The sequence below is a fragment of the Chlorocebus sabaeus genome, chromosome 29 (assembly GCF_047675955.1).
Source record: "Chlorocebus sabaeus isolate Y175 chromosome 29, mChlSab1.0.hap1, whole genome shotgun sequence".
NCBI lineage: Eukaryota > Metazoa > Chordata > Mammalia > Primates > Cercopithecidae > Chlorocebus > Chlorocebus sabaeus.
The window spans coordinates 5,364,205-5,390,847 of record NC_132932.1 but is presented as its reverse complement, the minus strand read 5'-3'; the positions used below and the strand labels follow the sequence as shown (position 1 = coordinate 5,390,847).

The 26,643-nt window shown below is 40.4% G+C and overlaps 1 protein-coding gene across 3 annotated transcripts in view; it reads left to right on the top strand.

The window, feature by feature from the left end:
- Positions 1–26,643, top strand: part of LRRK1 (leucine rich repeat kinase 1) — a 147,287-nt gene that overhangs the window by 33,544 nt on the left and 87,100 nt on the right. For all 3 annotated transcript variants that reach the window (XM_007990575.3, XM_007990576.3, XM_073012965.1), the window contains one exon: positions 21,864–22,027. In XM_007990575.3, the coding sequence (XP_007988766.1) occupies positions 21,864–22,027 (164 nt within the window). The remainder of the gene's footprint in view (positions 1–21,863; positions 22,028–26,643) is intronic.

Genomic DNA, 26,643 nt, shown 5'->3' with positions numbered 1-26,643 from the left:
TTCCGTTTCCACTAAAAATACAAATATTAACCAGGTGTGGTGGCATGCGTCTGTAATCCCAGCTACTTGGGAGTCTGACACAGGAGAATGGCTTGAACCCAGGAAGTGGAGGTTGCAGTGAGCTGAGATCGCACCTTTGCACTCCTGCTTGGGCAACAAGAGTGAAACTTTGTCTCAAAAAATAATAATCATAATCATAATTAAATAGTAGTATTATTAAGAGTAAGTACTATAATATGCTACAACATGAATAAATCTTGAAAACATGCTGAGTTAAAGAACTAAGTCACAAAAACCATATTGTATTATTCCACGTATGTGACATGTTCAGAAGAGGCAAACTTTCCAGGGTGGTACAAATGTTTTAAAATCAGAAAGTGGTGATAGTTACACAACTCTGTGAATATATTCAAACCCACTGAATTGAACACTTTTAAATGGTGAATTTTATGATATATGAATTATCTCTCAATAAAGCTGTTATCTTTTAAATGTGGCTGATGTATCCATCTTTTATTACTTCTGGGTTGTGAGCCACAGTTAAAGGGGTTATACATGCCCAGGCTAAAAAGAAATTTGCCTGTGTTTTCTTTTAATGCTTACATCATTTTATTTTTTTACATTATATCTCTAATTCATTTGGAATTATCTTAGTGTTTCACGGGAGGAATGGATCTGATCATACATTTTTCTATGTGGCTATCTAGTTGTACAAACACCATTGATTAGCACACTATTCTTTGTGGGGCCCTTCTCACAGGACCTGACTCCTGCCCTGGCCCACTCTTTCCTCTGATGGAGACAGCATTCAATTCTAGCATACCTTTCCCTGGAAATGCTATCAAATTGCTTGTCAGACTTTCAGTGACATCCATGTTTTATCACAGTAATCATTCCCATCAATGATTTTTATGGTGATTAACCAGACAATTAGCTGCCTCCAGGTTTTAAGTCTGCATCATAAAGCTTACATCTTACTTGGGAATATTATTGGGCATTCCTTATGCTTTTAAGCAAGATCTTTTAACAAAATCTATTAGCCAAAATTAACTCCAAGGCCACTCATTTGAATGTTGGCTAATCTCATTAAGCAGAATTTTAATTTACTTATTTTACAGCTTTATTGAGGTATAATTGATGAATAAAAATTATATCTATTTAATGTATACCATGTGATGATTTGATATACATAAATGTTACAAAATGATTAACGTAATCAGCTTAATGAACACATCTACCACTTCACATTATTACCTTTGTGTGCCTGTGTGTATTAACAACACGTAAGATCTACTCTTCTAGTAAATTTCAAGTGTACAATTCAGTATTGTTAACTACATAGTCAAGAGGCTGTACATTAGGTCCCCAGAACTTACTCATCTTATGACTAAAAGTTTGTACCCTTTGACCAACACCTCCCTATTTCTCCTATGCCCCAGCTCTTGGCAACCACCGTTCACTCTCGGCTTCTTTAATTTGAACTTTTTAAGATTCCACATATAAGTGAGATCATAGAGTATTTGTCTTCTGTGTCTGGCTTATTAATCACTTAGCATAATGTTCTCCAGGTTCACCCACGTTGCAAATGACAGGATTTACTTCCTTTTAAATGATGAATAGTATTCCATTTTTTTGTGTGTGTATATATATATATATGTATATAAGCCACATTTTCTGTGTCCATTCATCTGTCAAAGGACACAGGTTGTTTCCATATCTTGGCTATTGTGAATAATGCTACATACAGTTAATATGGGATTACAGATATCTCTTCAAGATACTGATTTCCTTTCCTGTGGGTAAATACCCAGTAATGGGATTTCTGGATCATATGGTAGTTCTATTTTTAATTTTTTGAGGAGCCTTCGTACTTTTTCCCATAATGGCTGCTACCTTATATTCCCATCAACAGTGTATGAGTGGCCCCTTCTCCTCGTCAACATGTGTTATCCTTGTCTTTTTTATAATAGTCACCCTAACAGGTGTGAGTAATAACACATGGGTTTTTTTGTTTGTTTGTTTTGTTGCTGTTGTTGTTGTTGTTGTTTGAGACACAGTCTCCCTCTGTCCTCCAGGCTGGAGTGCAGTGGTGCAATCTCGGCTCACTGCAACCTCCGCCTCCCAGGTTCAAGCAATTTTCTGCCTCAGCCTCCCCAGTACCTGGGTCAACAGGCACGTATCACCACACCCAGGTAATTTTTTGTATTTTTAGTAGAGATAGGGTTTCACCATATTGGCCAGGCTGGTCTCGAACTCCTGAGCTCGTGATCTGCCCGCCCCAGCCTCCCAAAGTGCTAAGATTACAGGCGTGAGCCACTGCACCCAGCCTAATCTATGTTTTTAATTTGCATTTCCCTGATGATCAGAGATGCCGACAACCTTTTCCTGTACCTTTGGTTATTTGTATGTCTTCTTCGGAATAATGTTTATTCAGGTCCTTTGCCCATTTTAAAAATCAAGTTATTTAGCTTTTTTGCTATTAAGTCATATGGGTTATTTACATGTTTTGAATATTAACCCCTTATCAGATATATGGTTTGCAAATATTTTCTCTCATTCCATAGGTTGCCTTTTCATTTTGTTGATTGTTTCCTTCGCTGTGGTTTTAGTTTGATGTAATCCCACTTGTTTATTTGCACTTCGGTTGCCTGTACTTTCAGTGTCATATCAGAAAAATCATTGCCAAGACTAATTAATGTCAAGGAGAATTTTTCATATGTTTTCTCCTAGGAGTTTTATCATTTCTTATGTTTTAAGTCTTTAATTTATTTCTAGTTAATTTCTGTGCATGGTATAAGATATGGGTCCAATTTCATTATCTTGCATGTAGATGTCCAGTTTTTTTCAACACTATTTATGGAAAAGACCATTATTTCTCCATTGTGTATTTTAAGTACCATTCTCAAAGATTAGTTTTTTGTATATTCATAAATCTATTTCTGGACTCTCCATTCTGTTTCATTGGCCTATGTCTCTTTTTACACATAGACCAATGCATAAAATTAGAACCATACTGTTTTGATTATAATTTGTAATATAGTTTGAAATCAGGAAGCGTGATGCTTCTAGCTGTGTTCTTTCTCAAGATTGCTTGGGCTTATTGGGGGTCTTCTGTGGTTCCATATAAATTGTAGGATTTTTTTTCTATTTTTGTGAAAAATGCCATTGGAATTTTGATAGAAATTGCATTGAGTCTGTGGATCACTTTGGGTAATATGGACATTTTAACAGTATTAATGCTTCCAATCCATGGAGATGGGATATCTTCCCATTTATTTGTGTCTTTTTCAATTTCTTTCATCAATGTCTTATAGTTTTTAGCATATAGATCTTTCTGCTCCTTGGTTAAATTTGCTCCTAAGTATTTTCTGTAGCTATTGTAAATGGGATTGTTTTCTTCATTTCTTTTTCTAAAAGCTTATTGTTGGTGCATAGAACTACAATTGATGTTTTGTATGCTGATTTTGTGTCCTGCAACTTTACTGAATTTATTTATTAGTTCTACTCGTTTTCTGGTGGAATCTTTAGGTTTTCTGCATATAAGATCATGTCATCTGCAAACACAGACCATTTGACTTCTTTTCTTATTTGGATGCCTTTTATTTCTTTTTCTTGCCTAATTTATCTGGCTAGGAGTTCCAGTAGAAGTGGCAAGAGCAGGCATGCTTGTCTTGTTCCTGATCTTGGAGAAAATGCTTTCAGGTTTTCACCATTAAGTATGATCATAGCTGTAGGCTTGTGATATATGGTTTTTATGATGTTAAAGTACATTCCTTCTATACCTAACTTGTTGAGAATTTTTATTTTGAAAGGATGTTGAATTTTGTCTATGCTTTTTCTGCATTTATTGAGTTCGTTATATGATTTTTATCATTTATTCTGCTAATGTGGTGTATCATGTCTGTTGATTTGCATATACTGAACCATCTTTGCTTCCCAGGGATAAACTGAACTTAGTAACAGTGTATGATCCTTTTAATGTGCTGTTGAAATCAGTTTGCCAGTATTCTCCTGAGGATTTTTGCACCTAAGTTCAGCAGGGATATTGGTCTGTAATTTTCTTTTCTTATGGTATTTTTATCTGGCTGTGGTAGGAGGTATTGCTAGTCTTGTAAAACAAGTTTGAAAGTCTTTATTCTCTTCAATATTTGGAAGAGTTTAGGAAGGACTGGCATTTATTCTTCTTTAAACGTTTGGTAGAATTCACCTGTGAAGCCATCTATCTGGTTCTGGGCTTTTTATTTTTAGGTTTTTGATTACTTCCTCAGTCTCCTTACTAATTATTGGCCTGTTCAGATTTTCTATTTCTGTATGACTTATTTTTGATAGGTAGTATGTTTCTAGGAATTTATTCATTTCTTCTAGGTTATCTAATTTGTTAGTGTATAATTGCTATAGTAGTCTCATAATACTTTATAGTTCTATTATATCAATTGTAATGCTACCTCTTTCATTTATAATTTTATTTGCTTGAGTTCTCTTTCTTTTTTTTCTTAGTCTAGCTAATGATTTGTCAAATTTTTTTTTTTTAACTCTTTCACTTTTCTTTTTTTTTTTTCTTTTTGCTTTTGTTTGAGACAGAGTCTCGCTCTGTCACCCCCAGGCTGGAGCGCAGTGGCACAATCTCAGCTCACTGCAACCTCCACCTCCCGGGTTCAAGCAATTCTCTGCCTCAGCCTCCTGAGTAGCTGGGATTACAGGCGCCCACCTGTAATCCCTGTAATACAAAAAAGCCTGGCTAATTTTTGTATTTTTAGTAGAGACGGGGTTTCACGATCTTGACCAGGCTGGTGCTGACCTCCTGACCTCGTGATCCACCCACCTCAGCCTCCCAAAGTGCTGGGATTGCAGGTGTGAGCCGCCGTGACCAGCCTGATCTTTTCTATTACCTACTTAGTCTCTATTTCGTTTATTTCTGTTCTAATATTTATTTTCTTTCTTCTACCTTTGGGCTTAGTTTGCTCTTTTTCTAGTTCCTTATAGTGTAAAGTTAGTTTGTCTAATTGAGATATTTCTTTTTGCTTAATGTAGGCATTTCTGGCTATCAGCTTTCATCTTAGAACTGCTTTTGCTGTATCCATAAATTTTGGTATGTTGTGTTTCCTTTTCCACTTGCCTCAAGATACTTTCTGATTTCCTTTTTGATTTCTTCTATGACCCATTGGTTGTTCAGGAGTATGTGGTTTAATTCCACATATGTGTGGATTTTTCAATTTTCTTCTTGTTGTTGATTTCTAGTTTTACACCATTATGATCAGAAAAGAAACTTGATACTATTTCCATCATCTTAAATATGTTAAGACGTGTTTTATGGCCCAATATATGACATTTCTTGGGGAATGTTCCACATGTGCTTGAGAAAAAATTATATTCTCTTGCTGTTGAAGGCATTGTTCTGCATAAGTCTGTTAGGTCTATTTGGTCTATAGTGCTATTCAAATTCACTCTTAAGAATTTTCTGTCTGGATGATCTGTCTATTATTGAAAGTGGGGTTTTGCAGTCCCCTACTATTATCATATTGCTATATATTTCTCCCTTCAGTTCTGTTAATATTTGCTTTACATATTTATGTGCTCCAATGTTAGGTACATACATACTTAAAATTAGTACACTCTTTTAATGAATTGACCCCTTTATCATTATATAGTGACCTTCTTTGTCACTTCTGACAGATTTTGACTGAAAGTCTATTTAGTCTGGTATAAGTATAGTCATTCTTTAGCTCTTTTGGTTACCATTTGCATGAAGTATCTTTTTTTATTCCTTCACTTTCCGTCTATGTGTACCTTTAAAGCAAAAGTGAATCTCTTATAGGTAGCATGTTGTTGGTTCTTGGATTTTTAAAATCTATTCAGCTACTGTGTCTTTTGATTGGAAAATTCAATCCATTTATATTTAAAGCAGTTACTGATAAGTAAGGATACACTTTTGCCAATTTGTTAATTCTTTTCTGATTGTTCTGTAGTTGGTTGTGGTTGTTGTTGTTGTTGCTGCTGTTGTTGTTGTTATTGTTGTTGTTGTTGTTGTTGTTGAGACGGATTCTTACTCCGTTGCCCAGGCTGGAGTAGAGTGGCGTGATCTCTGCTCACTGCAACCTCCACCTCCTGGGTTCAAGTGATTCTCCTGCCTGAGCCTCCCGAGTAGCTGGGATTACAAGCATGCACCACCACTCCCGGCTAATTTTTGTGTGGGTTTCAACAGGGTTTCACCATGTTGGCCAGGCTGGTCTCAAACTCCTGACCTCAAGCGATCTGCCCGCCTCAGCCTCCCAAAGATCTGGGATTACAGATATGAACCCCCTCACCCAGCCTGTTCTGTAGTTCTTTTGTTTTGTTCTTTCTCTCTTCGTATCTTCCTTTTTAATTTGTTGTTTTTCTGTCGTGTATTAAGCAGCATTTTTAAATAAGGGAATTATTGGAGTAAACAACTGGGGCCTTTCATTTTGGCACGAACATGTATACTGAATATTTACTGAGCTTCAGCTGTATGCTGGGCAGCATGCAGGGATCTGGCTGTGTCCACTGGCATATACTGTCGTGTCTGGAGTTGATGTTCAGGTGTTTTGGGTACGTCTGTACCTCTCCTCCCCAGCGAGCCCAGCAAGGGTGCTAAAGCAAGGCTTTTGTCTTCCACTTTTTGGCCTCACTAACATTTGACACATAGCTAAGTAAATAAGATTCCAATGCCCGCTAACTTGTTCATTTGAATACGCATGATTCATCTCAGATAGCTAAGGAATAAGATAGAAATCCCAGACTTCACAGTTTTGAGACAGGGGCCAAATTTCTAACTTAACTTCAAGTAACAATAATAGTAGCTAGCATTTATCTAGAGCCTCTCAGGTCAGGCAGTGTTCTAAGCACTCCTCGTGTTTTCATCCACTTGATCCTCACAATAACCCCTCTGAAGCAGGTGCCACCATCCTCTCCACTTCTGCAGCAAAGGAGAAGAGGCAGTGGAGAGGACGGAAATGAGCCGGGGCCTGGAGGTGGGCCCAGCAAGCAGGGCGGGGTCAGCATGGCGGTCACACTTCTCCGTTTCTCTCCCGGGCTCTCTGTGCTCTGGCACTTCCTTCGCTGCCAACGTTTTAGGGTCATGTATTTCTGGGCAGTGTGTATGACTAAGGTCTCAGATGCTTTTATGACTTGGAAAGCCCCCAAATATTATCTTGAAAGAGTTTACATTTTGACCTGATATGAACCCTACTACTGTTGTGCTAAAGTGACCAGACTTTAGGGCAGGGTTTGAGGGGGATGTGGGGCTGAGGGGCCAAAAGAAAATCATTTTTGGAAAGGAAAATGTAGAAGTGCCTGAAGGCATCATTCTCCTCCTCTTTTACTGGGAGAATTCTGTGCCTCTGTGGCCATGCCATAACTGTAGACGGGCAAAATCATAGACGACCCCCTTATTAATATGCAGAGAGCTCTGGACGGTCAACAAATTGAAGTGGAGAGGCTTTCATTGACACAGCCTAGGTAGGTACCCCTGGCAGTGAGTAAGCAGAACCCAGACCGAGGGCAGCACTGGGCAGAGCAGGAGGCTGGCAGACCTACTCTGCGGAGGACAGTCCAGGACCCAGGTCAGACCACGTGCAGGCAGAGAAAGGAGAGGCAGCCTGGTGGGAAATTCTCAAGTCCTTTCTGGGGTGTACCCCTGTGGTTTGAGAAGCATGGAAGATGTAAGGGCTGCTTCCAGATAAGGCAGACACAGGAACAAAAGCTAAGGGAACCTTGGTCCATAGAGGAAATGAGAGTGCAGTCTGGCAGCCTCATGGGCACCTGGAGTAGGGAGGAAGGGGCCAGGCCTCCTGGAAATCACCCCATTTGTGTACTTGCCGCTTCTATTTGTGTATGTATTTTTTTATTTCTATGCATTGTGCAATATCTTTTGTATGTGCCATTTTCTTTTACAAGAAGACGATAATATTCAGACATCTTAAATACTTGTCAAACACCATGCTACGTCAAATAGCACAACTGGGACTTGAAACCAAGTCTTCCAACGTACAGAGTACAGTTCTTTCTGTAACTGCATGTTTTTACACAGTTCTCAGTAGATGACATGATTGGAAAATTTTCGGTGCCTCATCCTAAATGTTCCTTCCAGATTGAGACATTTTCTTCCTTTCTTTCCACCCATTCTTGTTAGGAGGAAGTTAAATTCAGTTAGGAAATATACTTTGTTAACCTGAAAAGCATTGTTTTTTAATATAACAATGTTCTTGTTATAGTAGTAATAGAGAAATAACTGGAAAATAGAGAAAAGAGTTTCGACAAGTTCACCTTGAATTCCACCATGTTAAGAAAAACCGATGTTATCATTTTGGGGGCTTCCTTCTTGTCAGTTTTCCTGTTTGTGTAGTTCTAGTGTCTGTGCATGTTATAATTGTCATAATCACCATTCTTTGCTATACTAAAAACAGTGCTGCAATCAGCATCTTTTTTTTTTTTTTTTTTTTTTTTTTTTGGCATAGTGCTTTTTAAATGTGTAGAACTATTCTTTTGGAATCAGTTTCCCAGAAGCACATGGCAATGTCAAAGGGTGTCCTGATCCTCCAGTATTTATAATCACAATCATCTTCCCCAAAATCGGACTAGGACTGACTCTGTGTGTGTGAGAGTGTGTGTGTGTGTGTGTGTGTGTGTTTATCTTTAAATTGTACCATTTTCTATAGTATTACTGAGTGATTTTTAGTTTTCCAGAAAGATGGTTCTTCTTTTTTTATCAGGTCGGTTTTTGTCTGTTGGCTCTCCCGAGTCCCTCAAGCATCCCCTTTTGGGTAAAGGGCATGGTTTCTGCTGCGGATGTTTGAAAGTAAACTCTGGAAATACTATAGCAGCGCACTTGAGCTCTTCCTGTGTGTCTCAGCAAGCTGTGTCCCCAGGGTCTAGCTCAGCACATAGGAGGTACTAAATATTTGTAGAACGAATGAGCAATAAATAAATGAATTTTTGGAAGAGGAACAAAATCTAGGAAAGAATTCGTCTTCAGAGCTTTGTATTCCTGTGTTTCTCTTCTTCTGCAGCAGAAAATTCATGGAGGGATTGGTTTCCATTTCCTCTCTGTTTTTTCCATCTAATGAGACAGGGTCATCTCATGTTTTAGTTTCCACGTTTCTGCCATGCATGTTAAGTGCTGAATAAGGGTCTCATGTTCGGCTGTTGTCTTAGTTTGTTTTCTGTGGCTATAACTGGATGCTAGAGACTGGGTAATTTATAAAGAAAATGAATTTGTTTCTTACAGTTCTGGAGGCTGGGAAGTCTATGGGTGAGGGGCTGCATCTGGTGAGGGCTTCTTGCTGGTGAGGACTCACCGTAGAGTCCTGAGGTGACGTCAGGCATCACATGGCAAGGGGCCTGAGTGTGCTGGCTCAGGTCTGTCTTCCTATTCTTATAAAGCCACCAGTCTCATTACAGGGTCCCCACCCTGATGACCTTATCTAATCTTGATTATATCCCAAAGGCCTCAACTCCTAATACCATTACAATGGGGATTAAGTTTCAACATGAATTTTGGAGGGGCCATTAAAACCATAGCAGTTGGGGGCTGGGTGTGGTGGCTTACACCTGTAATCCCAGCACTTTGGGAGGTCGAGGTGGGCAGATCATGAGGTCAAGAGATGGAGACCATACTGGCCAACATGGTGAAACCCCATCTCTACTAAAAATACAAAAATTAGCTGGGCTGGTGGTGTATGCCTGTACTCCCAGCTACTCGCGAGGCTGAGGCAGGAGAATCCCTTGAATCTGGGAGGTGGAGGTTGCAGTAAGCCGAGATTGCACCACTGCACTCCAGCCTGACAACAGAACAAGACTCCGTTAAAAAAAAAAAAAAAAAAAAAAAAAAGCAGTTGGGAACACACAGGCTAGGAAGCAGAGGTTGAGCTTTGGTGGCAGTTGCTGGGGGTCCACATCTCAGCTCTGCTGTTGGGAGCTGTGTGGGGGCAGTTTCTCTAACCACCCAGGGCACTGGTTACCTTGTGGTGAGTGATGATGAGAAGCCCAACCTTGTATGGGTGTTCGGAGGAAGTCAAATGCACGCAGGACACTTTCTACAGCATCCGGCAGGACTCAATAAATGGCACCAATGATCAATACATGAAATATTATTATAAACCATTTTATTTTATCTTTTAACATCTGGGGACACCTGTGCCAATTATTATTCAATGAGACTTTCTTACTCTCCATTCTTTTTTCTAGAGCAACTAAGTCAAGATTTGGTAGATTGAGAGCAAAGAGTTGCTTCAGTATAAATAATACCACTGAAGAACGGGTTCACTAAGGCAGGGTGAAACATAGTTAACATTTCGCTGTACATGCTTCATCTTTTAATATTTCTTTTTCTTAACTTCAACAGCAATACAAGTTCAGTGCCAAAAAAAAAAAAAAAAAAAAAAAGATAGTGAAAAACACAGAAAAATAGAAATATTTTTAAAACTCCAGGCTGGGCATGGTGGTTCATGCCTGTAATCCCAGCACTTTGGGAGGCCAAGGTGGGTGGATCACTTGAGGTCAGGAGTTTGAGACCAGCCTGGCCAATGTGGTGAAACCCTGTCTCTATTAAAAATACAAAAATCAGCTGGGTGTGGTGGGGGACACCTGTAATCCCAGTTACTTGGGAGGCTGAAGCACAAGAATTTATTGAACCTGGGAGGCAGAGGTTGCAGTGAGCCGAGATCACACCACTGCACTCCAGCCTGGGTGACAGGGTGAGACCTTGTCTTAAATAAATAAATAAATAAATAAATAAATAAATAAAATTTTAAAACTCCAGTCATTTCATCTGCTGAAGGGGACAGCTGCTGTAATTTTTGTGTGTGCTTCAGATCTTCTTTCTAAACAGAGACAGGGAGAGGGAGGAGAAAAGAGTGTCAGGTTCAGGTTTTACAAACAAAAATAATAGACTCTATGTATTATCTATACTCATAGACTCATTAGGAACCTTTTTTCAAAGAATATTAATCACAAATAATTGGAGAACTTAGAATAAATTATTTCATTTTACTGTATATATATTTATATATATATTGTTTGTTTGTTTGTTTGTTTTGTTTTTTGTTTTTTGAGACAAGAGTTTCGCTCTTATTGCCCAGGCTGGGGTGCAATGGCACGATCTTGGCTCACTGCAACCTCTACCTCCCAGGTTCAAGCAATTCTCCTGCCTCAGCCTCCCGAGTAACTGGGATTACAGGCAAGCACCACCACATCTGGCTAATTTTGTATTTTTCAGTAGAGACAGGGTTTCCCCATGTTGGCCAGGCTGGTCTCGAACTCCCGACCTCAGGTAATCTGCCCGCCTCAGCCTCCCAAAGTGCTGGGATTACAGGCATAAGCCACCATGCCCAGCCCATTTTGCATATTTTTAAATGGTGTCCATCTGTGTTCTGTGTTTTTCCTGTGATTTGTCACGGCCTCTATCCTATGTTCTACTTTTAGCTTGATATCTGGTAAGCATTTTTTCACACTTCTCCCTAGTCTTCATTGTCATAGGTTCTAATGGCTGCATCCGAGCCCCGTATTCTGAAGTACCAGCAGGTACTAACTTAGAAAGCCGAGTAGCAGCGACTCTGTGGGCCCCAAGGTTAGGACTCACTGCTTCCACTCCAGCTGCTCATTGCCAGCACTGTTGTTTTGTGAACCTGTCACTGTCTTTGCTTTGTTCCTCTGTAAAATGGCAGCAGAGTCACCTCCTTCCTAGTGCTGCTATGAACGTTCAGTTAAGTGATGTCAGTTCAGTCCCCAGGCCTGTGCTGGCCCTTGGGCACCACCCTGCTCTACACCACACCCTAATTCTTGGCTTGGGCCCATTGTCTGGAGAGCTGCTCTTACCTTGGTTATGGCACGGACCCCTGCTGAAGTCCTGGCTCAGGAGTGGTCTTTTAGTGTGTGCCATGTCATTTTTGCAGGGAAATGCCTAGAAGAGAAAATCGTGGGAGAACAGGCTGACCTCCCTCTTTTGTTATGTAATACTATCCCCTTGCTTTCTGAAATGACCATCCGGTTGGCAAGGCCTCCTACGATGGCAAATGGACAAGAGGATGCACCCGTTTCCCCACATTCACACCAGCAAGGAATGTTATAAGCCTGTCAATGTTTTACTGTGTCGGGTGGACACAACATAGCATCTGTGATTAATTATATTTTTATTACTAAAGCAAATAGCACTTTTCCATGCAATTTTCCCCCATGGGACCAACCTGTCTGTATGTAAAACCATCCATCTCCCTTTTGTTAACAAAAATTCCTAGTGATTTGGTGAGGATATCCACAAAAGAGTAATCTATGTCATGAAGCATTTCTGCAATGAGAAATGCTGGCCTGTGAGCCAGAGTTGTTAGTGAGAGCCTGCAGAGCCCGGCCCTGGCTTTTGCTTTCCTGTCTGATGCAGGTGGAGGGCCTGGGTGATGGGTACAATGGCCCTGAGCACCCGCCATCTGGAGAGGAATTACCACTGCGGATCACCCTGGGGCTGGGTGACCCTCCCTCCTCTGCACACCCCCAACCTCCACATCTTTCCTAAAGACCTCAAGGGTTGGATTTCACCGTAATGTGACCCAGAGATGTAAACGGCTGCTGACGCTAAAATACTAGAGTGATATCTGGCAAAGAAAGAAGCATCCTTCCAGCGGAAGGCTGGCAAAGCTAGGGCAACAGAGGGCGAGCCCCCAAAGTGCCAGGAGGATGTCACCTCCCAGGAAGGCCAGCCCTCTTTCCCTGGTGCTTTGGCCACATGGGGACTCAGTGGCACAAGAAGGTCGTTAAACAACTATGACCAGGTCAGTAGCATCCTAAGCTTTGTTTTGTTTGTTCTGCAGTGAGCTGTGGGCTGGTAGATCATTTTCACTTTTTGCTGCTCTACTGACGGAGGCAAATGCAATAAAAAATGTCATGGATGTGCAAATAAAATGGCAGTGTCTTTTCTAAGATTAACAGAGGATGTCACACACTTTGAATGGACTGAAAGCATTTGCCTTTTATTCTAAGTGTTTTCCTTGGCGGACAGGAGAGAAATACACACACACACACACACACACACACACACACACACACAAACACACACGGCCAACATTTAGAACTTACAGAGTTAAAGCCATTTTTTTTTCATTTCATTGTCTCTATTGTCCTAGATTTGTAGGAAAAAAGACAGCAGAGAGAGAATTTTATTCCAATTATTGGGACAGGAGAGATGGCTTAACAATTATTGTTCTGGAACAAAAGGTAAGACTGTCTCCTTGGAACATAAGGACAGACAGAACCAGGGATGGACAGACGGGGGCAGTCTCTTTCGAGGTGTACCTCCAGAACAGTGAGCTGCCGGCCATCAGGGACACGGTTTTCACGGCCAGCGTTACTCTGTCATATTCACGGAATTCTGTTTTATTATTCTTTCAGAATACTGAAAAAGAAAAATAATTTCTGTTAGATTTTGTAATTAAAATAATTTGTTTTTTCTGAAACATGAATTATGGAAATGATGTTTAAAGACTGAATTATTGGCAGCTAAAATCATTTCTCCTTGAAAGGCTGACTGTGAAACACACAGTGTCACTGAAGGTATTTATTTAAAAATAGTATATTAAATTGAAAGCAATTATCAAGAACTAAATGGTTTTCAGGTCCTACAGGTTTTTAAACATTTTATGTTTTTTCTAACCAAATGCTTCTTTACATAGAAACTTTAACTTACCGTCCGTGGCCAGCGCATTGAAATGCCAGTGCACAGTGAAGACTATCACTTACCAGCAACCAGAAATATGTTCACTTACAAGCTGAGAGCTCATTGTAAATGCTTCTTGTCATCTTGAATGGCACCATATGTGCTGATTCCATAACCCTAGCTATTCACTGCATTTATAATTTCGTCTTCCCTTACCAGTTCCTACTTCTAACCACTGCCTTTAAAAATCAAACTAGTAACACCAACCAAACCTGAAAAAACAAATTTCCCTGGTGCTATTCATTTATCCTTCTCCTCCTTTACTTCATTAAATACTTAAGTGGAATGTATTAGCCTTGTATCAAAGGCAAGTTAGATGCCTAGAAATTTGGAAATTATCATCACTGTATATGAAAGTAATGACATAAATTATAATTTAGAGAACAAAAAGGATTTTCTAAAATGTGAAAGTGCATTATAGCAATGTTCTACTATTATTTGCCTACTTGCTCTAGCTACTTTCTTGGGACATTAATGTGTTACTGAAATAGAATGTTTGCCCCATTTTATTTTCTAATATGAATTTGAAATCTTTATGAAGAAAATATTTAGAACTGAGATATTTTCCTGTATAAAAGAATATAATTATGGACAATAGTTGATGAATAAGCACAAGTAACTGAATAATCTCAAATGATATAAATGCATTTCCTACATTTTAAGTTTAAATCAAAAGTTGCCAGTTCTCAAATACAAAACAATAGTATTTTGGAGAAAAAAATGACTAAATAAATATTATCTCTAGGAAAAGGTGCAGAAGTTCTAAATTTTGATGAAGCCTAATTTAGCAATTTTTCCTTTCCTGGTTATTGTTTTCTGTGACGGTGAGGAGGGGCTTTTGCCTTTATATTTATATCTGAACTATTTAATTTTTTTCAGTGAGAATATGTTCTTTTATTACTTTTGTAGTTTCTTTAAAGTTTTGAATGAAGCGGTCATATATTCCCATTATTCAGGTCTTGGGAAATAAAGAAGAAAAATCTTTTCTAGTTCTGTCATGAATTCCTCCGTGGCCCATGCATAATACTCATTATGGTCAAAGCATTTTGGTCCTTTTTCTTTCTATTTAAATAAATGTTAACCATTCTCTGTATAATTTCACAAAATTAAATGAGATTGGCAGATTAAAATAAAATGCATATGTATTAACTCGTATCTTTTCCTAATGTCCTTCCAACAACTTGATTGGTTGGACCAGACCCTCAGCCCACAGGGTCAGTGAGAGTGGATATGGTGTCACCCCTGCAACTTAAGAAAGTCAGAGTCAAAACAGATAAACACCACAACATTTTAATAATGTAAAGAGAACTGAGCAGGTTCCAGATTCTTATTACATCGTTTACTCCACACACAAGGCATGATTGAAAAATCAAGTTAAATCACCCTGTAATCTCACAGGCACCTTATGGCATACATACGCCCCAAGTTCCACCTTCACAATGTCCGTTAAAAGTTCCACCTTCACAATGTCCCTTAACTTGGGCTTAAAGGTTTAGCTGTTTGTATGTATGTTCCTAACATGGACAGAAGAGGCTACTTCGTACCTGCTTGTGCATTCACACATACACATGCCTGTACATGTCTTTTACTGGATAAGCGGGTATTTGTTTAATTCTGAAAGACAAGCAATGACATAATTAAGTGCTCCCATCTGAGGGATGACTGCAGTTGATTCTACTCCTTCTGGGCCCTGCTAATGGCCTTTCTCCCTCTGGCCTGCTCTCAGATATCTCAGGGGCTCTGCCTGTAAATAATTAATGGTGACTCTTAATGTGTGTTGGGAAGTGAAGCTGCCTTATTCACATGTATAACCGCTTACACACCAAGCCTTTTCCCGATTCCTCTTTTCAAAAGCACACAGCCAAGACACAATAATCTCCACTTAGACACAGCAATTCTGTGTTGGCATCTCGGGAATGATACAGATTGTGTGTGATGGTCATCCATTTACTTGGATTTTCAGAATGATTGCCTTTGAAATGGAGCAAGTCATGGCTTAGCGTGAGTTGTAAAGACCCTGGATTGGTATTAGGGCCTTTGCTCTGTAAGCGACTTGCCTTTGCCTTTCTACAGAGCAGAATTTTTCAGCTTTGGTGGCAAGAGCTTATACCTTGTGTCATATGGCAAACCTTGCATTTAGAGTATAGACATTAGGACTCACCTTTTCTCCCAACATTTTGTTATGAAAAATTTCAAACATACACTAAAGTTGAAAGAATTGAACCATCTATAGTCATATGCCTACCACTCAGGTCGCACCATTAACACTTCCAAAATTTCTCTCTTACCTTTCTATCCAACTGTTCACTCATTTTTAATGCATTTCAAAGCATATTGCAAACATCAGTACACTTCACTCTTAAATACTGTAGCATGCATAGTATGGACTAAGATTCAGTAGTTTTTTTAGGTAAAATACATATAAAGTAAGATATACATATCTTAAATGGACTGCTTGATAAGTTTTGACAAATACAGCAACTGTGTAATGAAAACTCCAGTGAGATATAGAACCACCAAACTAATGTCCTTATGCCCCATCCACGGTAAAACTCACTGTCTACCCTGTGCCCACGATCCACTCTTCTGACTTTTTATTCGCTGTACCTTAGAACAGCATATAAATGGAATCATTTTTGTACAAAGTTTCTTTCACGCAGCATCTTTTTTGAGATTGCTATCAGTCTTTTCACAGATCAATCGGTCCTTCCTTTTTATTGTTGAGTAGTTACCGTACCACAGTTTGTTTATTCATTCTCCTGTGGATGGATACTTGGGCTATTTACAGTTTGGAAATATGAATAAGGCTGCTATGAACATTCTTGGATACCTTTTTTGACATATTTATCTTGGGTAGATAAGAATAGAATTTTGTGTCACAGGGTAGGTATACATTTAGTTTTATAAGAAACCACCAGACCTGTTTCCAAAGTGATTGGACCATTTTGCACTCTAACCAATAAGGTATGAACATTCTGGTTGCTCCATTTCCTCATCAAGTAGTGTTTGTCTTACAATTTTAGCTATTCTGGTGAGAGCATAGTGGTATCTCATCGTGGTTTTAATTTGCATATCCCTGATGACCAATGACATTGAGCTTTTTGAATATTTTTTGCTGTTCAAATCTTTACCCTCTCTCTTTCGTTCTCTCTTTCTCTCTTTCTTTCTTTCTCCCTTCCCTTCCTTTGCTCCTTCCTTCCTTCCTTCCTTCTGTTTTGTTTTTTTTTTTGAGGCAGGGTCTTGCTCTGTCACCGAGGCCAGTGGAGTGCAGTGGTGCAATCACAGCTCATTGAAGCCTTGACCTCCTGGGCTCAAGCCATCCTCCCACCTCTCAGCTTCCTGAGTAACTGGGACTACAGGTGTGCACCACCATGCCCAGCTAATTTTTAAAATTTTTTGTTAGAGACAGGGTCTGTATGTTTCCCACGCTGGTCTCAAACTCCTAGGCTCAAAGGATCCACCACCTTGACCTTCCAAAATGCTGGGATTACTTTGGTGTGAGCCACCATGCCCAGCCTGCTCATTTTCAACTGGATTGTTTGTCTTTTTATTATGGAGTTATGTGAGTTTTTATATTGTAGATACCATTCATTTTCAGATATGTTTTGAAAATATGTTATTGTGGTCTACAATTTGCCTATTTAACTTTAAATGGTATCTTTTGAGGAGCAGAAGTTTTAAATTTTGATGAAGCCTAATTTAGCAATTTTTCCTTTCCTGGTAATTGTTTTCTGTGTGCCATGTAAGAAACCTTTGCTTACTCTCAAGTCATGAAGATAGTCTCCCATATGATTTCCTAGAAGCTTCATAGTTTTAGCCTTTATGTTTAGGTCCATGATTTATCTCAATTATTTTTTCTTTTTTTAAAACTTTTTTTCAAGTTCAGAGGTACATGAGCAGGATGTGCTGGTTTGTTGTATAGGTAAACATGTGCCATGGGGATTTACTGAACAGATCATCCCATCACCCAGGTATTAAGCCCAGCATCCATTAGCCATTCTTCCTTATGCTCTTTCCCCACCCTCCCTCACCACAGGTGTCCAGTGTGTGTTGTTCCCCTCATGTGTCCATGTGTTCTCATCAATCAGCTCCCACTTATAAGTGAGAACATGTGGTATGTGGTTTTCTGTTCCTGCTTCCAACTTCATCCATGTCCCCGCAAAGAGATAATCTTATTCCTTTTTATGACTGCATAGTATCCTATGGTGTATATGTACCACATTTTCTTTTTCTTTCTTTCTTTTTTTTTTTTGAGACAGAGTTTTGCTCTTGTTGACTAGGCTGGATCACAGTGGTGCTACCTCGGCTCACTGCAACCTCTGCCTCCCAGGTTCAAGCAATTCTCCTGCCTCAGCCTTCGTAACAGCTGAGATTACAGGTGCCCACCACGACGCCGGGCTAATTTTTTGTATTTTTAGTAGAGACGGGGTTTCACCATGTTCGCCTGGCTGGTCTTGAACTCCTGGCCTCAGGTGATCCAACTGCCTTGGCCTCCCAAAGTGCTGGGATTATAGGCGTGAGTCACCACACCCAGCCACCACATTTTCTTTGTCCAGTCTATCACTGATGAGCATTTGGGTTGATTCTATGACTTTGCTATTGTAAATAGTGCTGTAATGAACATGTGTATGCCATCTCAAGATAATATTTGTGTATGGTGAAAAGTAGGGGTCACTGCTTTTTATTAAATGAGGGTGTCCACTTGCTCCAGCGCTATTTACTGAAAAGACTTTGCTTTTCCCATTGTACTGCTTTGGCTCCCTTGTCAAAAATCAATTGGATATACGCACAGGTCTATTTTTCAACCCTCTATTCTGTCCCTTGGAGCCATTTGTCTATACCCAGTACCATACTGTCTTGATTACTATAGCTTTGTAGTTTGTTTTTTGGAAGGATAATGGCTTCCAACTCCATCCTGCCAAAGTCTTGAAATCAGGTAGTGTACATTCTCCAACTTTCTTCATTTTCAAGATTGCTTTGGCTATTCTAGGTCTTTCAAATTTCCATATAAACTTAAGAATCAGATTGTCAATTTCTTTCCCCAAAAAATGACCCTATTGGAATCATAGTTGGGATTAAATTGAATCTATAGATAAAATCAAAGAGAACTGACATCTTAACAGTACTAAGTCTTCTAATACATGAAGATGGATGTCTTCCCACTTATTTAGGTCTTGTTCAATTTCTCTCAGCAATGTTTTATGTTTTCAGCATACAGATCTTGCCAATCTTTCATTACATTTTTTTTCTAAGAATGTAATTTTATACTATCCTAAACTACTTTTTCAATTTTTCAAATGTTAGTTGCGATTATGTGATTCATTTTTGTGAGGGGTATGTCTGTGAGCCAACCGTGCTATGCATTTACATTTAAAAAGAAAAAGAAGGCCAGGCACAGTGGCTCACGCCTGTAATCCCAGCACTTTGCGAGGTTGAGGTGGGTGGATCACTTGAGGTCGAGAGTTTGAGACTAGCCTGGCCAACATGGTGAAACCCTGTCTCTACTAAAAATACAAAAATTAGCCAGACTTGGTGGCGTGCAGCACCTGTAATTCCAGCTACTCAGGAGGTTGAGACGTGAGAATCACTTGAACCCAGGAGGTGGAGATTGCAGTGAGCCGATATCATGCCACTGCACACCAGTCTGGGAGGCAGAATGAAACTGTGTCTCAAAAAAAAAAAAAAAAGAAAAGAAAAGAAAAAAGAAGAAGAAAATCAATCCAAAGCCTGTTTTATTCTTCCCTTCAGAGAGGCAGCACAAAGATGGGGTGGGTTTAGCCTGAGAGCTGGGAGACCAAACTTCTGTCCCAGTTTGCCTCTACTGGCTGTGTGAACTTGGCCAAGAATGATTGTGTTGAAGTCAAAATAAAAATATACAGATAAATTTTTATTTTTATTTTTTATTTGTACAAATTTGTGGGGTGTAAGTGACATTTTGTTATTGTGTGTATATAGTGCATAGTGATCCAGTCAGGGCATTTAGGGTATCTATCACCTGAATACAGTACATTTTTGTTAACTATAGTCACCCTACTCTGCTATCAAACATTGAATTTATTCCTTCTTACTGTATGCTTGTACCCTTTAACCCACTTTTGTTCATCCTCCCTGCTCCCACACTCACCCTTCCCAGTCTCTGTTATCTGTTTTTCCCATTTTTCCACTCTCTTCCTCCATGTGATCAAATTTTTAGCTCCCACAAATAAGTGAGAACATGCGATATTTGTCTTTTTGTGCTTATTACACTTAAGATAATGACCTCTGGTTCCATCCATGCTGTTGTAAATGAAAAGAGAATTTTTTTTTTTTTTTAAGACAGAGTTTTGCTCTGTCACCCAGTCTGGAGTGCAGTGGTGTGATCTCAGCTCACTGCAACCTCAGGCTCCTGGGTTCAAGTGATCCTCGTGCCTCAGCCACCTAAGTAGCTGAGATTACAGGTGCATGCCACCATGCCCAGCTAATTTTTGTGTTTTTAATAGAGACGGGGTTTCACCATGTTGGCCAGGCTGGTCTCGAACTCTTGACCTCAAGTAATCTGCCTGCCTCAGACTCCCAAAGTACTGGGATTACAAGCGTGAGCCACCATGCCCAGCCTGAAAAGAATTTTAAAATCTAATGTTTTATTGGAATATAAGAATTGTAATTTGTGATACATATATATATATATAGAGAGAGAGAGAGAGAGAGAGTTGGTATGTTTGAAGAATAAAGAGAAAGTTGGCAGTTTCGTAATAAAAAGGAGAAATATTAGGGGTGTTTTACAAGAAAATTTATTAGTATTAGCAAGATTTTGGAGAGTTGGCAAGTTATGATGGGTGAGTGACAGTTGTGGGTAAAGCTAGTTTTAGAGTCGTTTTAGTAGTTATTAGATAAAACTGGTTTTGGTTGTAGTAGACATTTTTAGTAGTCGGACTTGTAGAGAATTATATTTTTGGAGTAATGTTACATGCCCAGAGTGCTTTTTCTTCTTGGCTTCTCAGCTCTGTTTTAGTTGGGTGTAAAAACAATAATCCAATTTGCATGATCACCTTTCACAACAGTATTCTTTCCCTATTTCTGCTGTCACTCCACGCAATCAGAATTTAACTCCTCATCCATTGCGATCTTTTCTGTAGTATCTATGGAGGGAAAGCTTTTTACTGTTGTTCCCTAACCTCTTTGGAAATCTGGTAGAAGTTTTGAATTTTGTCCTCGGAAAAACGTACACACACACATCCAGTTTTGTGTACAATTTTAGGATGTTCAGGAAACTTTTGAAGCCTGTTAGCCTTTCGGGGTCCACAGACCCTCACTGTGAACCCCTTCTAGAGTGGAAGCTCAGGGAGGGCAAAAGGCCGCCGTCCTTTCCCTCTGCTCCTTCTGCAGCCAGCAAGTGCTCGGCCCATCATGGCCGCTCAGTAAATGACTGTCGCTTTTGTTGAATGGCCCGGGCGCTGGATCGTGGCCTCCCGCAAGGCTGGCCTGTCCTCCCGAGTGGCACCAGGTGCTCAGATGACCTGGAGCAGCCCAGTACTCTGGTGAACCAGCGCGAACCGAGGCCCAGTGTTTCGGGGGTTGTCCCAGATTGTTACGCAGCGTGTTTGTGCAAGAGCAGGTCTGGAGTGAGGGCTGCTGATTCTAAATCCCAAGCCCTTCGTGGGGTTTTCTAGGCAGGCAGGGAAAGCGTCCAGATCTCCACACCCCCAGGAGTTGGCCTGTCTTTCTTCCATCACTAAATACTCTATCCCCTGTGGGCACAGCCGCGGGACAGTTTGGCTGAGACCTCCAGCTCTCTCGCCAAAGCCCCTGCTCCTCCGCTGCTGTCGGTGAGGTCAGCCCGGCCGCTCCCCCGCAGGCAGCTGTCCCCAGTGCCCTGGAAGGGCTCCAGGTGGCAGTCTCACTGCAGAATCCTCCTAGCTGTGCTCGCTGCCCGGTGCCTTCGCAGACAGCCCGCTTCGCACCAGCCCCGGGAGGGCTCTGAGGCAGGGTTGCAGGTCGCGGGGCGGCGAGTGCAGAGAGCATTGCAGGGCCATGCCTTTCTCTTCCTGAAGCCCCCACGATCATGCAATGGACCGCGCATCCCTCTGCTGTGTTCTACGATGATTCTCAAGAGCACGCAGGCAGTTGACGGTGACGCTGTGTGTTTGCGCTTCCTCCCACGCAGGTGCCGGGGACATGGGCAGCAAACCGTCCACGCCAGGCGGTGACCCTACAGCGCAGTCCCCCAGGACTGAAGGCATTCGTGCCGCGTACAGGCAGGGAGACCGCCGCGGCGCCCGGGACCTGCTCAAGGAGGCCTGCGACCAGTGCACGTCCCAGCTGGAAAAGGTAGGGGGAGTACCTGCCCCTGCAGCCACCAGTGCAGTCCTGGGCTGGAGGAAGGTGACTGCTCAGATGATTTTCTCGTTCTTGTCATAACTGTAATGAGCATTCTTACTGTGTTCTGGAAATGCTTCATTTTGCATATAAACTTGCGGGCGCCTTTCCTTTCCAATTGACTTCTCAGTCTGCTATCACCTAAGCAGGCCCCTGCCACCTTTTCGTGGGAGGGCTTTGAGGGACAGGGGTGGGGTCACTTAAATGTAAAGAACAAAATGCCACCCAGAGACTTAACCTACTGTATTCTTTTACGCTTTTTGTCATTATAAAAAGTAGCACATGCTGGAAAAGTAAAATGTAGAAAATATATAAAAGTAGGAAAAACGGGACAAAAAAGTAACCAAATTTCTAATACACCCTAAAACCCACTTAACGGTTTTGCTGTATTTTCTTCCAGCCTGCCGATCTGAGCATACATTGCTGTTGCTGTTTCTAATATAGATGCCGCCAGATTGCATATATGGTTATGTAGCTGCTGCTTGTACTTTTATAATATTATTTTAATAATTTTCCAGATGATTAAAAATTCCTTATAGGCGTCTCCTTCAATGGATATATGACATTCCATCTACAGGGAATGTGTTCACCTGGCTATTTATCTTGGTTGGATATGTGGATTGCTTCTCATTTCTTACTAATATAAGTGATGCTCTATTGAATGTTTTCGCCGAATTCTTTTCTTATTGTAATGTTATTTTCTTAGCATAGATGTGCAAGGATTGAGAATGTGGATATGAGGACTTTTAAAATTCTGGAATACATGCCAAGCTGTTTTCCAAAAATCTTCTACAGATTAACCCTGCCAGCAACAATTGGAGTGGGCCCTTACCACGATTTTTGCCCTTGTGGGAGACTTATTGGCTATTATCATGAAAATACCTTAAGGATGTTTTATTTGCATTACTTTGATTAGGGCAGGTTTAACATGTCTCCATTTAATTGATAGTTAGAATTCATTCCATTCCTAAAGCTCCAACCTGTTCTCAGAAGTGTGAGAGATTGGGAGAGGGGCAGTACAGCATGCTTGGGAATTGTTAAGCAGAAGGAAGGCATTTGAAATCCCTCTGATTAGGAATTCATGGTGGACATAGCAAAGGGCCATTCTTCTGCACAGGGAGAGCTGCGCTGTGCACATGAGCAGGTCAGAGCTGTGGGCTCTTCAGGTGGACACCAGCAGCCTCAAGCAGGGAAGAGCTGTGCAGCAAACACAGCCTGGCATCCCTGCCAAGTGGCCAAGCAGCCAGAGATAGTGGCTCATTTCAGAGCTGTGCAGATTCAGGGATGTGGTAGCAGCAGGAGATGCTGATGGGGGAAGATGATCACGGAGGGGCCCGAGAGCCAAGGGGGATGTGATTTCATCCTGAGGTTGGAAAAGCTGTTAAAGAGAGCGGCATCATAATTTGGGAAAGGGCACTCTGGCCAATATTTGAATAAAGGAAAATAGAGTCCTGGGTGTGGGTCCCTTCTCTGTAGCATCATGGACAGTGGCAACTCAAAATCGAAAAGGTTCCTAGAAAGCTGCCTCTCCGCTGAATACAGCACTGATGAAATCCCAGCTGATTGGACTTTAAGAAGACAGTGAGGAAAAGGATAGATACATTTGTGTTTTCATAAAAATGTAAAATTATAGTTCCAAAAAATACCATAATTAAGAGTCAAGGATTGATGCAAAAGGAGAAGGTATATGGCTAATATCCTTCATTGACAAAGAGCTTTTATAAGTCAATATGAAATAATAATATAATTTTCAAAAGGACAACAGGACATGGAAGCAGCAAAATAAAGGTAAAGAAAGTAGAAGGCATGAAATTGTAAAAATTATTTGAAAGTTTTGAAATAGAAAGCAAAGTAGAAAGAAGCAGAAATGACCACCAAATCAAAAATTGGTTCTTTGAAGAGATTAATAAAATGGAAAATCTCTGGTGAGAGTAAAAGATGAAAAAGAAGAAATAGTTAAATCAGGAATATAAAAGAGACCTTCACGACAGTTTATACAAGCATTAAAAACATAATAACAATGTATTATGAGCAAGTTTATGTTAAAACACTCAAAAATTTAGATGAAATGAACAAATAAAAATAAAAATTTAACTTTAAAAAGAAACAAAAAGCATGAATAGTCTTTCAACCATGAAAGAAATAAATCAATCATGTAAAACCTTCTGACGAAACAAATTCTAGGTCTACATGGTTTTACTGGTGTGTTCTACCAAATAATAAAATCACTTGTCCAGAAAATAGAAAAAGAGGGTGCACTCCCCTCCCCTGTTCCTTTGATGAAGCTAACACAACCTCAATACCAAGAGTAGGTGAGAACAGTACCTGGAATGAAAATGACTAAGGATATGAATAGGCAAATAGACACACACACACACCTGAACGATATTCAGATGGATGGTACACATATGTAAAGTTATTCAACTTTGTTAAAGCTTATAGAAAGGTAAATTAAACAAAAATGAAACAACATTTTTAAGCTAATCAGATTGACACCTTAAAGTCTGATAAAAATCAGAAGGAAGGCTATGGGAACTTACACACCTTTATTCAATGCTACTAGGAATATACTAGGAATGTGCGCAGCCTCTTTGGAAGGCCATTTGAAAATGCTTATCAAATTTTCAAATTTCATCATCTTTGACCCAGCAAAACTACTGCTAGGAACTTACCCCTACAGATTTACTTGAAAAAAAAAAAATTACCAAGTTATATGTGTAAGGATATTCACTCAAGTTGTGTTTAAGATAGCACAACCTTGAAAACCGCCTAACTGTTCCATCCACAGGAGAAGGCTGCTACAGAAATGTCAGTCTGTCCAGCGCACAGCACTCCAAAAGCACAAAATAATCTCTAGCAGCTGTTTTGGAAAGAACTCCAGTGTAACTTAATGTGATAAGTGCAGAACTTCTGCTTCCGGGAAGATGGAGGGAACATGGAGGTTGTTTACTTTGCCCTCTTCTTCTCACTAAGTGCACTAAAGCTCTAGACGTTACATGTGAAACAAACGTAGGATTCTGAAAGGTGGAGAAAAGAAGGCAGACTAGCTGGTGGTCTCAGTACTCAAGGAAATCACAGTAGTACGTTTTTGGGTTTTATTTTTATCTCATACGTCCCAAACCAGATACTGAGGAAGTTGGCAATCCAGAAACACAAACTGGCACAGAGGAAAAAAAAAAAAAATCCAAGGAAAGCCTGCTCTCTCTAACCAAAGCACCAGGAAAGGCACAGCAAAGCCAGGCAGGAAACTTATAGGCAATCACCAAACCCCCTTCGGCCAAACACTGCAGAAATATACTTGCAGCCTGGCCCTACCTCTCACAAGCAAAGGCCAGGTGGAGAGCTTAGAGTTCCACCCTTGCCAGGCTGTAACAGGCACCTCAATCATCCCCACCCCAGGGTGTCAGAGAAGGCTGTGAGGAGCTAGGGTGCTAATCCCCACCAGGTGGTGACAACATCCCCCCATCACCATCAGTGGACAGCATGTGGGGAGCCTGGACTTCTGTCCCCACCCAGCCTGGCAGTAATGAGACATGCGTTCCCCATCTAACTAGGGTAGAATTGAAGCAGGCCTGGAGGAGAATCTCAAGTCCCAACTCTGCCCAGCAATAACAAGGAGCCCCTGCTTACTGGTGGTCAACTGATTATAAGTATTATAATCAGTTTTCACTGATTATAAGTATTATAAATCAGATTTCCACCCCACCAGGCAGCATTGAGGGGGCATCCCTGTTTACCCACCAGAGCGGCATCAGAGGAGGCCCGCCAAAACACAAGATTGAAGTAAGATCCAGAGTCTTAAAACATAATGCCCCAAATATCCAGGCCATAAAAAAAATTACTTATAATTACCAAGAACCAGAAAGATCGCAAACTCACTGAGACAAGATGACCAAGAGAGGCCAGGAGCAGGATGACTCCAACGTTAAAATTATCTAACAAGGATTTTAAGGCGGTCATCATAAAAATGCTTCTGTGGGCAATTATAAATACACTTGAAACAAATGGAATAATAGAAAGTTTCAGCAAAGAAATAAAAGACATGAGGAGAGCCAAATGAAAATTTTAGAACTTAAAAGTACAATACCTGAAATTAAAAAAAAAAAAAAAAAAAAAAAAAAAAACTCAGTGAATGGGTTCAACTGTAGAATGGAGAAGAGAGGACAGGGGAAAGAATCAGGGGGAAGGCAGAACAGTAGGAATTACCCACTCTGGAAAAAAGGCCAAAACAAAAGAAAATAGACTGAAAAAATGAACAGAGCCTCATGGACATGTGAGGATTTTAACAGAAGATCTAACATTCATGTCATCAGAATCCCGGGAGAGTAGACAGAAGGCAAGACTGAAGGAGAACTCAAAGAGGCAATGGTTGAAAACTTCTCAAACTGGCAGAGGACATAAATGCTCAGATTCAAGAAGTTGAAAACAAACAGGACATACCCAGAGAAATCCATTCCAAGTGCATCATAGTCAAGCTTATTAAAACTAAAGACAAAACAAAATAAAAACTTGAAAGTAGTCAAAGAGAAACATTGCCTTTAGGGGAAAAACAATCCAAAAGACAAAAA